General features: G+C 41.0%; 1 protein-coding gene, 1 long non-coding RNA gene and 1 other non-coding gene across 3 annotated transcripts; 2 read left to right on the top strand and 1 right to left on the bottom strand.

The window, feature by feature from the left end:
- The first annotated feature begins 5038 nt into the window (after nucleotides 1-5038).
- Nucleotides 5039-6404, top strand: LOC101610619 (pyruvate dehydrogenase E1 component subunit alpha, somatic form, mitochondrial-like). The gene is given in 2 exon segments (XM_045161061.1): nucleotides 5039-5779; nucleotides 5781-6404. Coding segments are annotated over 2 exon segments (1170 nt in total). The 5' UTR covers nucleotides 5039-5084; the 3' UTR covers nucleotides 6256-6404.
- A 248-nt stretch (nucleotides 6405-6652) lies between these two features.
- Nucleotides 6653-9285, bottom strand: LOC123464117. Its single transcript, XR_006639367.1, has 4 exons — nucleotides 9230-9285; nucleotides 7540-7640; nucleotides 7391-7467; nucleotides 6653-7075 (listed from the first exon to the last, which is right to left on the bottom strand). It is a non-coding gene; the product is annotated as an uncharacterized LOC123464117 (long non-coding RNA).
- A 1528-nt stretch (nucleotides 9286-10813) lies between these two features.
- Nucleotides 10814-10885, top strand: Trnac-gca. Its single transcript has one exon. It is a non-coding gene; the product is annotated as a tRNA-Cys (tRNA).
- The last annotated feature ends 4888 nt before the right edge of the window (nucleotides 10886-15773 follow it).

Genomic DNA, 15773 nt, shown 5'->3' with positions numbered 1-15773 from the left:
TTCATTGAATGAGTACATTGCTTACTTAAATTTTAGAATCTGCCTATATTTTGTTCCACTCAGCCTACTTGCATACTCTCATAGCAGGCAAACCAAACATCTAAGGTCACTTTTGTAGTTACTGTAAGAGTCTTAAGAGCCACACCTAGCACCTTAAGCTCCTATCCTGAAGATATATAATATCAGATTGATTGATACATTTAATAAAACCACAGCTAATTAGAAAATCCAAGCATTAAATTAATCCAAGGTGCAAAACTATGTACACTATAACACAAGAAACACAAAAAATCAAGACAATATAAATCCAAAAAGTATTAATGCATCAGAAATGGCCTCCAATGAGAATGAGTTAGAGAAAATTCCTGAGAAATATTTCAAAAGAATGACTATAAATATGCTCAAAGAAATCAAAGAGGAAATCAAAGGAGTGAAAAAGGAAATCAAAGGAATAAAAGAAGACACGGGAAACCAATTTAATGAAATAAGGAGGTCAATGCAAGACATAAAGGAGGAAATAGAAATAATAAATAAAACCAGTCAGAATTATTAGCAATGAAGAACACAGTCAATGAAATAAAAAAAATCCATAGAAAATGTCACAAGTAGAATGGATGAAGGAGAGGACAGAATATCTAAGCTAGAAGACCAGGTGGCAGATCTAATACAGTTCAACTAAGAGAAAGACAAATTAATAGGAAAGTATTAATGGAAATTTTCAAGATATTCAGGATACTATGAAAAGATCAAGCGTAAGAATTCAGGGTATAGTAGGAGGAGAATTTCACTCCAAAGGCATAGTAGGCATTTTCAACAAAAGCATAGAAGAAAACTTCCCTCAAATTGGGAAAGAGGTGCCAATGCAGATACAGGAATCCTTTAGAACACCAACCGGACAAAACCTGGAAAGGACCTCTCCTCACCATATAATTAAGCTACCAAACATACAAACCAAAGAAAATATATTGAAATCAGTTAGAGAGAAAAATCAAGTCACATACAAAGGCAAGCCCATCAGGATAACAGCAGATTACTCAACACAAACTTTAAAAGCCAGAAGGGCTTGGAATGATGTAAGTTTGGAAAGATAACAACTGTCAACTAAGGTTACTTTATCCTGCAAAGCTATCCATTCAAACAGATGGAGAAATAAGGATATTCCACAAAAAAAGCAGGCTAAAGAAATATTTGAAGACAAAAGCAGCTCTACAGAAAATACTTGAAAGAATCCTCCATGCTGAAGACAAAGAAAAGCACACATATAAGTAACCTGAAAAGAACAAACTGTACTCAAATACTAGTTAATACAAGAGAGCAAAGGTAAAACCAGAAGAACTACAAAACAATAAAAATGGCAAAAATAAATATACACCTTTCAATAATAACTCAATAACCATGGCCTCAATGCCCCACGCAAAAGACATAGGTTTGCAGACTGGGTTAAAAAGCAGGATCTTTCAATTTGTTGCCCCCAAGAAATTCACCTTTCAACAAATGATGCACACTATCTTACTGTGAAAGGTTGGAAAACAGTGCTTCAAGTAAATGGGCCTAGAAAACAAAAAGGGGCTGCTATCCTAATATCTGACAAGTCAAACTTCACTCCAACATTAGTTAGGAAACATAAGGAAGGTCACTTTCTATTTATTAAAGGCACACTCTAACAAGAGGACATTACAATTCCAAACATATGCACCTAACATGAGGGCTCCCAACTTCCATCAAACAAATGCTATTAGAACTAAGATCACAGATAACACCAAACACAGTTGTAGTGGGTGACTTCAACATCCCACTCTCATCAATTGGCAGGTCATCTGGCAAAAAATAAACAGAGATGTATCTGGATTAAATGAGGTCATAGAACAAAGGGACCTAACAGATATCTACAGGACATTTCATCCAAATGCTGCAGAATACACATTCTTTTCAGCAGCACATGGAACATTCTCTAAAATAGACCATATATTAGGACACAAAACAAATCTTAACAAATGCAGGAAAATTGAAATAATTCCTTCCACTCTATCTGATCACAATGGGATCAAACTACAAATCAATAGCAACAAAAGCTATAGAGCAGCCAGGCATGGTGGTGCACACCTTTAATCCCAGCACTCAGGAGGCAGAAGTAGGAGGATTGCTGTGAGTTCGAGGCCACCCTGAGACTCCATAGTGATTTCCAGGTCAGCGTGGGCTAGAGTGAGACCCTACCTTGAAAAACCAAAAAATAAATAAAGAAGTAAATGCTATTGAGTGTACACAAAATCATAGAAACTAAACAATACACTACTAAATGATGAATGGGTCAATGAAGAAATCAAGATGGAAATCAAAAATTTCATAGAGTCAAATGATAATGAGAACACAACACACCAAAACCTTTGGAACACAATGAAGATAGTCCTGCAAGGGAAATTTATAGCTTTAAGTGCCTTCTTCTAAGAAGTTACAAAGGTCACAAGTAAACAACTTGATGCTTCACCTTAAAGCCTTGGAAAAAGAAGAACAAAGCAAACCAAAAGTCAGTAGATGTGGAGAAATAAAAAAAGATTAGGGCAGAGATTAATGAAATAGAATGCAAAAAAAAAAGTCCAAAGAATCAATGAAACAAAGAGTTGGTACTTTGAAAGGATAAACAAGATTGATAAACCTTTAGCAAATATGACCAAAAGAAAGAGAGAAGACACACAAATTAATAAAACTAGAGATGAAAAAGTCACCATCACAACAGATACCAGAGAAATTAAAAAAATCACAGGGACATACAAGAACATATACTCCACTAAATTGGAAAATCTGAAAGAAAGGGATGATTTCCTTGATTTATATGACCAACCTAAATTAAATGAACCAGTTAAATAGACTTATAACAAGTATTAACCAGTTAAATAGACTTATAACAAGTATGAAGACCCAAGCAATTATTAAAAATCTATAAACTTTCCAGGTGTGGTTGCACATGCCTTTAAAACCAGCACTCAGAAGGCAGAGGCAGGAGGATTGCCATGAATTCAAGGCCAGCCTGAGACTACATAATGAACTCCAGGTCAGCATGAACTAGAGCAAGACACTACCTCAAAAAAAAAAAAAAAAAAAAATCTTCCAACTAAAAAAAGTCCAGGCCCAAATGGATTCACTAATGAATTTTACCAGACCTTCATGGAAGAACTAACACCAATGCTTCTTAAACTTTTCCATAAGATATAAAAAGAAGGAATCCTACCAAACTACTTCTACAAAGCTAGCATCACCCTGATATCAAAACCAGGCAACGATAGAACAAAAAAAGAAAATTACAGACTAATCTCCCTCATGAACATAGATGCAAAAATTCCCAACAAAATATTGGCAAACAGGATACAAGAATATATCAGAAAGATCATTCACCCTGATGAAGTAGGCTTTATCCCAGAGATGCAGGAATGGCTCAACATATGCAAATAGATAAATGTAATACATTATATAAATAGACTGAAGGACAAAAATCACATGATCATTTCATTAGATGCAGAAAAAGCATTCAACAAAATCAAACATACCTTCATGATAAAAGTACTACAGAAACTGGGGTTAGGGCTAGAGAGATGGCTTAGTGGTTAAGCACTTGCCTGTGAAGCCTAAGGACCCTGGTTCAAGGCTTGATTCCCCAGAACCCACGTTAGCCAGATGCACAAGGGGGCACATGCATCTGGAGTTCCTTTGCAGTGGCTGGAGGCCCTGGTGTGCCTATTCTTTCTCTATGTCTGCCTCTTTCTCTCTGCCTGTCACTCTCAAATAAATAAATAAAAAGAAACAAAAAAAACATTAAAAAAAAAAAGAAACTGGGATTAGAAGGAACATGTCTCAACATAATAAAGGCTACTTATGATTTCATAGGAATCATTCCCATTCACAATTGCATCAAAAAAAAATAATAAAGTACCTTAGAATAAACCTAACCAAGGAAGTGAAAGATCTCTACAATGAAAACTTTTAACACTCAAGAAAGAAATTGCAGAAGACACTAGGAAATAGAAAGACATCCCTTGTTCTTGGATCAGAAGAATCAATATTGTGGAAATGGCAATCTTACCAAAAGCAATCTACACGTTTAATGTAATCCCCATCAAAATTCCAATGGTATTCTTCATGGAAATAGAAAAGCCAATCCAAAAATTCATTTGGAAGCACAAAAACCCTCGAGGATCTAAAACAATTTTGAGCAACAAAAATAAAGCTGGTGGAAGCCACGCGTGGTGGCACATGCCTTTAATCCCACCCTTTGGGAGGCAGAGGTAAGAGGATTATTGTGAGTTCAAGGCCACCCTGAGACTCCATAGTGAATTCCAGGTCATCCTGGGCTAGAGTGAGACTCTACCTCGAAAAACTAAAAACTTAAAAAAAAAAAATAATAATAAGGCTGGTGGTGGAGATTTTAATCTATACTACAGAGCCATAGTAACAAAAACATCATGGTACTGGCACAAAAGCAGACATGCAGATCAATGGAACAGAATAGAGGACCCAGATGTAAGTCCAGGTAGCTATATCCACCTGGTATTCTAAAAAAAAATGCCAAAAGTACTCATTGGAGAAAAGACAACATCTTCAGCAAATGGTGCTAGGAAAACTGGATATGTATCTGTAGAAGGATGAAAATAGATCCTTATCTCTCTCCATGCACAAGAATTAAGTTCGAATGCATCAAAGACCTCAATGTCAGATCCCAAACCCTGAAACTGCTGAAGGGAAAAGTAGGGGAAACCCTTCAACATATTGGTCTTGGCAAAGGCTTTCTGAATATAACTCCAATTGCTCAGGCAATAAAACCATATATTAACTGGTGGAACCTCAGAAAATTACAAAGCTTTTGTATGGCAAAAGACACTGTGAATAGAGTAAAGAGGGAACCTACAGGAATAGGAGAAAATCTTTGCCAGCTATATATCTGATAGAGGATTAATATCTAGGATATACAAAGAAGTCAAAAAATTAAATAATAAAAAATCAAACAAAGCAATTAAAAAATGGGCTATGGGAAGGAGACTTAGGGGCGCCGGAACCGGTCCTTTCGAGTCTTTGCGAGCCGCTGCCCGCGCCCCATGAGGAAGATGCTCACCGCGGTGTCTCGCGTGTTGTCCGGTGCTGCTCAGAAGCCGGCAAGCAGAGTGCTAGTGGCACCCCATAACTTTGCAAATGAGGCTACATTTGAAATTAAGAAATGTGACCTTCACCGGCTGGAAGAGGGCCCTCCAGTGACCACAGTGCTCACCCGGGAGGATGGGCTCAAATACTGCAGGATGATGCAGACTGTGCGTCGAATGGAGCTGAAGGCAGACCAGCTGTATAAGCAGAAAATTATTCGTGGTTTCTGTCACCTGTGTGATGGTCAGGAAGCCTGCTGTGTAGGCCCGGAGGCCGGTATAAACCCCACAGACCATCTCATCACAACCTATCGTGCTCACGGCTTCACCTTTACTCAGGGCCTTTCTGTCAGAGAGATTCTTGCTGAACTAACAGGACGAAGAGGAGGCTGTGCTAAAGGGAAAGGAGGCTCAATGCACATGTACGCCAAGAACTTCTACGGGGGCAATGGCATCGTTGGAGCTCAGGTGCCCCTGGGAGCAGGGATTGCCCTGGCTTGCAAGTATAATGGAAAAGACGAAGTCTGTTTGACATTATATGGTGATGGTGCTGCTAATCAAGGTCAGATATTTGAAGCATACAATATGGCAGCATTATGGAAATTGCCTTGTATTTTCATCTGTGAGAATAACCGATATGGAATGGGAACGTCAGTTGAGAGCAGCAGCCAGCACGGATTACTACAAGAGAGGAGATTTTATTCCTGGGATAAGGGTAGATGGAATGGATATCTTGTGTGTCCGAGAGGCAACAAAGTTTGCGGCTGCCCATCGTAGATCTGGGAAGGGGCCCATCCTGATGGAGCTGCAGACTTACTGTTACCATGGACACAGTATGAGTGACCCTGGAGTCAGTTACCGCACCCGAGAAGAAATCCAGGAGGTAAGAAGTAAGAGTGACCCGATTATGCTTCTCAAGGATAGAATGGTGAACAGCAACCTTGCCAGTGTTGAAGAATTGAAGGAAATTGATGTTGAAGTGAGGAAAGAAATTGAGGATGCTGCTCAGTTTGCCACAGCTGATCCGGAGCCGCCTTTGGAGGAACTAGGATACCACATCTACAGCAGTGATCCACCCTTTGAAGTGCGTGGTGCCAACCAATGGATCAAGTTCAAGTCTGTCAGTTAATGGGAGACTGTATTCAATGGATGTTTGTTGCCAACTGTAAAGAACTCTTTGTGCTTTCAATTTTAAAGACAGGTAATATCCAGACAAAGTCTATTGTAAAGTTTCATTAAGACTAATATGTAAATTAAATAAAAGAGTAATTGCATGTAGTTTGTATATTTTAAAATTGATGTATTTCACGTCAAAGAATATTGGGTTGGTGTATATCTAGTTAAGACAGTTAAGCCTTCCCTCATTATAAAGGACATCCCTGCCTGTGGAGAAACAAGCAAGGATGCGATGAAATAATTGTTCCATTTGAAAGTAAGACTACTTCTCAATCATGTCAGAGACAAAATAATTTAGTTTTTTCCATTTATACATTTCAACAAACAAGTCATATTTCTATTACAAGGCACATTTTTATCATGTTTATTTATTACTACGTACACTAAAACAACTCCCAGCCTCTTATACCCAGTGATTGATAAAAGGTAGAGTGACTTTGAATGAAACATTAATTTCTAATGTGCTGGGATATCAAAACAGTCACTAACACACAATTCTGTACATCTTTAATCATGTTGATAAACAGCAAGATGTTTTTAAACTGTATCAGTAAGGAGAGTCTTTAAATGCTTGAATTAAATGAGCAAGGGTGTTTCTGTGCACACTCGGAATTTTTGGGGTCATGAACAGAAGCTTTAACCACAAACAGCGTATTGGCTCACTCCTCAGCGTAAGTGTCTGATGACACCTAATCGTCTATCACTGTGAAGACTCTTGAGCCTGTCTTCTGTGCTGGGAGACTGCATGCCGGAGTCTACAGAGGACACCACCACTGCAAAACAAGAGAATCACTATTGTGGCAAAAGCTTTAGCATTTATCATTCATTTGCCATCTGCTCATCAAAATGTAATCTCTTAACTTAAAGCAAAAGTACGTTCTCTTCAAGGTCTACTTGTGCATGGCTGCTATGTAAAGGACCTTGTAGTGCCTCATGCCTTCTTCCCACCTTAAAGCTAGAACTGAGTTTGGACAGAGATGAGTAGTGTACTTTCTAAGACATAGGAAATAGAGTTCAAGGAGAGGCAGAAAACCTTTTGTTTTCTACTTCATTTAAGAGCGTATTCACACAAAACTGGAAGTGCTTACCGTAGTCTAAGGCCTCTTAGGTCTTCCTTAGTGATGTTATTAAGAATATCTGAAAGTGTATAATCCTCTTCAACAATCTGAAAAAGATTAAATATATGAGAGAAGCTTTTCAACAGTAGCATAAAAATGCTTTTGAATCACAAATTTACCTTTTTGATTGTATTTGCATCCACTCCTTGTAGTTGCAACCAATTTATAAGATCTGTGTCTATTCCAGGCCCATCAGGGGATGTTGTGTTCTCTGAAATACCTGTAATTATTAGAACTGTTTTGTAGCAATGTGTAACCACAAAATGCTTCAAAAGTGAATGCAGTGAAATATCCAGAATGTGACAAGAAAAAGAAATGAATTAAACTTGGATGATTCAGCAGCTTTAAAAAAAAAAAAAAAAAGGGCTATGGAACTAAATAGAGAGTTCTCAAAAGAAGATATACAGATAGCATATAAACATCTAAAAAATGTTCTACATCCCTAGTTATCAGGAAAATGTAGATTAAAACTACATTGAGATTCCATCTCACTCCTGTCAGATTGGCTACCATCATGAAAACAAATGACCATAAATGCTGGCAAGGATGTGGAAAAAGAGGAATCCTTTTACACTGTTGGTGGGAATGCAATCTGATCCAGCCATTGTAGAAATCAGTGTGAATATTCCTGAGGCAGCTAAAAATAGATCAATTATATGACCCAGCTATACCACTCCTAGGCATATATCCTAAGGACTCATCTCACTACCTTAGAGATAACTTGCTCAACCATGTTTATTGCCACTCTACTCACAATAGCTAGGAAATGGAACCAGCCTAGATGTCCCTCAACTGATGAGTGGATAATGAAGATGTGGCACATTTACACAATGGAGTTCTATGAAGGTATGAAATTTGTAGGAAAAATGGGTGGATCTGGAAAGGATTATAGTAAGGGAGATAACCCAGTCCCAGAAAGCCACGTGTCACATGTTCTGTCTCATATGTGGATCCTAGCTGCAAATGATTGGACTTCTATGTGAGTAGGAAGAAAACTCAGTAGCAGAAGCCAGTAAGCTAGAAAGGAGATATAAAGGGAATAGAAAGGGAAGGAGAGGGGACTTAATAGGATGATATTGTATTTTTGTAAGTAGAAGAACAGATTAATGGGGTGAAAAGGCCTAAGTGAGGTCATGAGAAGAGATTGAATAAAAGAAAGGTGGAGGGAGGGCTTATCAAATTCTAACAGGATATAATGGAACACACAGGAGCCATAGATTGTTACTAGAAAAATTTTCAGTGCCAGGGATGGGATACCTTCCAGTGAGTTTGGCCATGGAGGTCCCTGATGCCCCCAAAACATTACAGGCCATTGCTGAGGCCCTTGGTTTCCTACCAGAAGTAGATGGTAAGACCCTATTGCTGAAGACTCCACATACTTGAGCTGCAAGGCCACTGAGAAATCCTGCTGGAGCTAAGCTGAAAACCTCCTCCAGGTAGACCAGCTGACAGATAGCTAGAAAAAGCCACACTGCATGAAGTTCAATGGGAAAGAGAGAAATCAGCAATGAAGATACTCCACAGTGGACACTGCAAGCCTTATATTTGCCAGCCAGGCCAAATGAGCCAATGGGTGCAATAGTGGCACATCTGTCATGGGGGAAACCAACTGCCCTCTAATTTGACTGGAGGCCCGCTCCATGGGAGGGAATACATCCCTGATACTGAAAACTTAAAACAGGGGTAGTCATGAGTCCTAAAGGTGTTAACAGCTGCTGCTGGCTGGCTAAATGTATATACCATGCTCACCGAATTGCCCAGTAAGCACTTCTTTTAATATTCAAACCCATATATGAATGCTACTCTCACCTTTGGTAGAGAACCTTCTCTTTTCAGATAGCTGGGACCTTGGGATGACTCAGAAGGCATCATGGTGCTGAGAAGTGACAGAGGAGTGCTCAGCACTGACATGTCTCTATCACACCTTCCAAGGCTCAGGGTCTAATGCGGAAGAGGTGGGAGAAAGAATGTAAGAGTCAAAGGAAGGGTAGGACTCCTTACAACGTGCTCCTCCAGACACAAAATGGCCTGGACATCCATGACCTCACAGTGCCTGACACTACCTACACAAGGCCATCGTAATAGGAGGAAAAGATGATGACAACAAAATAAAAAAGAGACTGATTGAGAGGGGGAGGGGATATGATGGAGCACTCAAAGGGGAAAGTGGGAGGAGAGAGGGAATTACCATGACAGATTGTTTATAATCATGGAATTTGTAAATTTAAAAAATTTAAAAATAAAAAAAGCTAAGGAAACTTACAAGACTCAAGCAGTTTAGGAAATTACAGGAGAACGCACAGAGCTCCTCCCTAATGTTACCTAAGCAGTGAGGACTGGTGGAGAGAGGAAACTCCCTACTGGCTGGGCTGTAGGGAATCCATTTTTCTTTGTCATCACCCACACTGATATTGGCTTTTTGGTGATGCAACTGTGTTTGGGTCAGTTACATTCATTCAGTTAACCCCTCAGCAATGCTCGTGAAAGTAACCACCATAGTTCTCTAATTCAGTCAACCAGACTTGCATGAGTGTGTGTCTTTGGTCTGTCATCAGCACCCTACCTGGAATGAAAAGATGCTCATTCAATTCACCCAAGGAACAGTTTGTACTTTTTTTTTTTTTTTTAGAGGTAGAGTCTCACTCTAGCCCAGGCTGGCCTGGAATTCACTCTGTATTCTCAGAGCGGCCCCAAACTCATGGCTCACTCCTCCTACCTCTGCCTCCCGAATGCTGGCATTAAAGGCATGTGCCACCATGCCCGGCTTCAGTTTGTACATTTTTATGAGAGAATTGATGCACCAGGGTCTCCAGCCACTGCAATCAAACTCCAGATTCAATGTGCCACCTTGTGCGCATGTTTGACTTTGTGCATGCATCACCTTGTGCGTATGGCTTACATGAGATCTGGGGAGTTGAACATGGGTCCTTAGGCTTTGCAGGCAAGTGCTTTAACTGCTAATCCATCTCTCCAGCCCCAAGATAGTACTTTTGTAGCTGTATAGGGGGTACCTTGGACCAAATATAGGCCTACGATGGTCAGGCCTGCCTCTGTAATCACCTGTGTCAGTACAGATATTTCAGTCATGAACATTTTCTGTTAGTAGGTCCCCACCATAACTGGCTCCAACCTTGATTCTGAGGACCATCTCACAGCCAGTGTCACTGCTTGTCCAGGTGCCTTTCTGCCCCCCAGGATGAAGGCTAAGAAGAGTCAGGCCACAGGGCTCCTATAGATGGGAGCCCATCCCTTGTTACACAGAAAGGTGACAGATTTTCTCTGACTCAGACCTCATAACTCCTGAGCACTCCATCCTCAAGTGTCAACACTAGGTTAGGTCGTGTGGGTGTGGTTTAGGAGTAAAAGGTATAATTAAAGCTCATATTTGCAGGAGGGGGTATAGCTCAGGGGTAGAGCATTTGACTGCAGATCAAGAGGTCCCTGGTTCAAATCCAGGTGCCCCCTATATCCAGTGCTTTTTGGTACCTAATCTTAGCACTAAAAGGCCACCTTGATTTTCCTGCCACAGTCCAGGTTGTAGAATCAACCTGGAAGGAAGACTGGACCCTGGTTTGGTTGAATATCAGTGATGGGTTCAAGCGGTCTTCTCCTGTGTTGACTTCTGGTCTACTCCTGGGCCTGTGTGTGCTTGTGCACTCTGTCTTTGTGTGAGATAATCTCACTTCCCCAGAGGAAGGATGGGGGCAGAAAAAACAAGTGTGGAAAATGGCTGCGTCTATATAAATGAAAATATACAAAGAATGGAATTTTTAAATTTATTTTTATTTATTTATTTGAGAGTGACAGACAGAGAAAAAGGCAGAGAGAGAGAATGGGCATGCTAGGGCCTCCAGCCACTGCAAAGGAACTCCAGATGTGTGCACCCCTTTGTGCATCTGGCTAACGTGGGTCCTAGGGAATCAGGCCTCGAACCAGGGTCCTAAGCTTCACAGGCAAGCATTTAACCGCTAAGCCATCTCTCCGGCCCAAGAATAGAGTTTTTAAATGATAAGCTTATTATACTTTATATGTTTATTTGAAAGACAGAGAGATAGAGGGAGAAAGATAGAGGGAGATAGAAAGGATGGGTACACCAGGGCCTCCAGCCACTTTACATGAACACCAGACACATGCATCATCTTACACATTTGTTTTACGTGGATAGTGGGGAATTGAACCTGAGTCCTTAGGCTTCACAGGCAAGTGCCTTAACTGCTAAACCCTCTCTCCAGCCCAATGATAAAACTTTAAAAAGAAATTTTTTTATTTACTTGAGAAAGAGAGCTCACAAGTGGCTCTTGCCATTGCAAACGAAATCCTGACATGTGTGTCATTTGTACATCTGCTTTTACGTGAGTACTGGGGAATTGAACCTAGGTCAGCAGACTTTGCAAGCATGCCCCTTTAACCATTGAGCCATCTTTCTATGCCCCGAATTATTAAGCTTTTTATCTTTTTGTAATTTTTTTATGAGAGAGAGAGAGAGCAAGAAAGAAAGAGAAAGTGAAAGAAAGAATTGGCATGCCAGCGCCTCCAGCCACTGCAATTGAACTCCAGACAAGTGAAACATATTGTGCACATGTGAGACTTTGCATGTCTTCATCAGCTTGTGCATCTGGCTTACATTGGACCTGGAGAGTTGAACATGGGTCCCCAGGCTTTGCAGGCAACAGCCTTAACCTAAGCTATCTCTCCAGCCCTCATACGCTTTTTTTTTTTCGAGGTAGGGTCCCACTGTAGCCCAGGATGACCTGGAATTCACTCTGTATTTCAGAGTAAACTAGAATTCATGGTGATCCTCCTACCTCTGCCTCCCAAGTGCTGGGATTAAAGGCGTGCACCACCACCACCACCCCTTTTCCTGATAAGCTTTTAAGAACAACATTTGACTTGGAAATATAACTGTGAAAGATACTTTAATAAAAATGTATGTAACATTGAGACATTCATGTACTGGGGGTGAGGGCAGTGGTCACAGCAGATCTTTCTCCACAGAGGCCCTTTGTGATCCTCATTCCATGCTGCCTTCAGGATGCTTCTCAGAACTCCTCCATGATCCAAGGAGGATTTAGGAGGCTCTTCTCCAGCCTCCATCCTCAGGGTCTAATACACAAACCCACAGGTTGAAGAGATGTGTTGGGATGTAAGTACTGCCTGTGTCTCTAAAGAAGTTAGGCAGAATTGCTTCAAACTGAGGTTTTGCTAGTATAGCATGAGAAAAATCAGTCATGCAAATCCTAAAGGTCCTTGAAGCAGTAGGGCTATATGTCTGCTGCTCCCACAGACTAAAAAAGAGAGAGTGAGCCAGGCGTGGTGGCACACGCCTTTAATCCCAGCACTCAGGAGGTAGAGGTAGGAGGATTCCTGTGAGTTCGAGGCCGCCCTGAGACTACATAGTGAATTCCAGGTCAGCCTGGGTTAGAGTGAGACCCTACTTTGAAAAGCAAAAAAAAACTACATAGTGAATTCCAGGTCAGCCTGGATTAGAGTGAGACCCTACTTTGAAAAGCAAAAAAAACTACATAGTGAATGCCAGGTCAGCCTGGGCTAGAGTGAGACCCTACCTTGAAAAACCAAAAAATTATAAATATGTGTGTGTGTGTGTGTGTTTCTTTATTATTTATTTACAAGGAGGGAGAGAAAGGGATCCCCAGGGGCCCTTGTCACTGCAAACAAATTCCTGAGACGTGTGCCACTTTGTGCATTTATCTTTATGTGGGCACTGGAGAGTTGAACTCAGGCCATCAGGCTTTGCAAACAAGCACCTTTAACTACTGAGCCATCCCCCCCAGCCCCTGTTTTATTATTTTTAACTGAAAGGAGCTATTGCTCCTATTCAGCTCTTCTTCCATTCATTCCAAGTAACTTCTTCAGCAGACCAGGAAGCTATAGCACAGGCTCCTTCCCCTAATATCATGTCTGTTCATACTGTGTGTGTGTCTATGCAAGTCTGTGCACATGTGTGTGGCACATGTGTGTGTGTGTCTGCCAAAGAAAATAAGCTCAGATGTCATTCCTACTTTGTTTGAATTTTTTTCTTTTTTGTGACAGGGTCCTTCATGAAACTCACCAAACAGACTAAGATTACTGCACAGTGATCCTTAGAAACCCACCTGGATCCAGCTCACCGGTGCTAGGATTAACAAGTGCACCCCACCATGTCAGCCTTGGGGGGAAAAACAATAAATAAATAAGTAAAAATAAAACATGTTTTCTGAGGATTAAACTCAGTTCATCCACTTAGACTCCGTCTCATTTTTCTTAGTACCATTTTGAAGGTATCGTTGTCAAGAGATGGACAAGTTTCATATAAACTTTCCCTACTTCCCCCATATCTTTTTCTAGAATTTTCTTTTATGTTGTTTTTATTTTTTTTTTCAAGGTAGGGTCTCACTCTACCTCAGGCTGACCGGGAATTCACTATGTCGTCTCAGGGTGGCCTTGAGTTCATGGTGATCCTCCTACCTCTGTCTCCCAAGTGCTGGGATTAAAGGTGTGTGCCGCCACACGATGCCCGGCTTAGAATTTTCTTGTATAAATTTGTCTCTTTCCCTGGCTTACTGTCACCTGCTTGACTGGGCACCTTGGATGGCCTTCCTCTGCCTGCTTTTCTTCCTCCCTTGATTCCACCCAGGCCTGCAGCTTGGCTCCATGCACCCTCTCCACACTGTCAACTCCATACTGTGTGTGCAGCTGATGGCGTTCTGTGTCTCCCTCAAAAAGCAAGTGTGGCGGGGGAGGGGGCAGGCTGGAGAGATGCCAGTGTTGGTGCAGTGCTTGGCATGTAAGCATTGAGAACCTGAGTTCTTATCACCAGCACCCCTGTGAAGAGCCAGACATGTTGGTGTGTGCCTGGCACCCTAGCTCTGGGGAAGCAGAGATAGGAAAATCAGTAAGTGACCTTGTTTCAAAAAAATAAGGTAGAGGGCTGGAGAGATGGCTTAGCATTTAAGGTGCTTGCCTGCAAAGCCTAAGGACTCATGTTCAAATCCCCAGGTCCCATGTAGCCAGACACACAGTGACACAAGCACAGAATGTCACACATGCCCACAAGGGGGCGCACACATCTGGAGTTTGTTCTCAACAGGCTGGAGGTCCTGGTGTGTCCATTCTCTCTCTCTCTCTCTCTGCCTCTTTCTCTGTCTCTCTCTCAAAATAAAAATAATTAACAATAAATAAATAAAAATAAGGTGGAAGGTGGAATATGATAGAGGAAGGTAATCAACATTGAACTCTGTGCTTCACACACATGTACAAATATGTGCATGCATGCCCACATGAACATATACAAACACATACACCACACACGCAGAAATTTTACTTAGCTATTTGTCTTGGGAAAGCATGACCTTGAGGGACAAGCATGTGTCAGTTGTCATTGGGAATGCTGAATCTGTTACCATTAAATCTTGTATTTAATTTTCAGAAGCAGGAAGTGGTTCATGATTATTGTCCTTGAAAATATGGATGGCAGCATAAAAGAATTATTATAATAAAAGACAGAGAGCCAGGAAGGCCTTCTCTGTACAAGACTAGTCAGCAGGAGTGACTGTGACTCAGCCTATTGCGAGGAGGAACACACAGGACAAGCCTGCAGTAGAGTGGGGTTGGGGGGCTGTACCACATTCCTCAAAAAGAAACAGATATTCCTGTGGAAGGAAAAGGATGTAATATGAGGCAATAGTAAAGAACTGTATCTGTTCAGGGGTGAAAGACATAAAAGTCCCTTGGAACCAAAGTTTCTCCATGGATACCAAGAAGTTACCAAATGAGCTGATTTGTCCAGAAAATGGCAGGGGTTAGGATCCTACCCACGTGTCTGACTTTTTGGCATCTCCTGATGAAGTCCTCAGGCTTCTGTCATGTACGGAGCAGAGTCTTTTTTTTTTTTTTTTTTTTTTTTTTTTCAGGAGCAAATGTCCTCCAGCGCTTGATTTTTAGGAGACCCTCTGGGTCCCTGGTGACCTGTTAACTGTTACAATTGGCTGAGGATACTGTCTTCTTGATTCTGATGTGCTGAGTTTATATCACTTGGCTGGTGGGTGTGGGCCAAATTTCTCAAGGATATGTGGGTCCCCTTGTATTACAAATTTTAAGGAAGCATCATCAGTGGTAGGAGAATCTGGCTTACCTCTGTAAATCTAAGCAAGGAGACACCATCAAGCAACCAGCACCACCAACATTAGCAAGTACAGTCAGAACTCTAAATTGATTTTACGTCTTAGGGCTAGGCTCTAGATTTACCTTAAATTTACTTTAGGATTTGGCTCTGAGATCTGTCCTTAGTGATACACCTCCTTTTAATGAGACATGTCAAGGAAAAATTGGACTAATACAAATCAATAGCTATCAG

This window comes from Jaculus jaculus, chromosome 10, assembly GCF_020740685.1.
Source record: "Jaculus jaculus isolate mJacJac1 chromosome 10, mJacJac1.mat.Y.cur, whole genome shotgun sequence".
Taxonomy (NCBI): domain Eukaryota; kingdom Metazoa; phylum Chordata; class Mammalia; order Rodentia; family Dipodidae; genus Jaculus; species Jaculus jaculus.
Note: the sequence above shows the minus strand (reverse complement) of the source record. Positions and strands in the feature narration are given on the sequence as shown.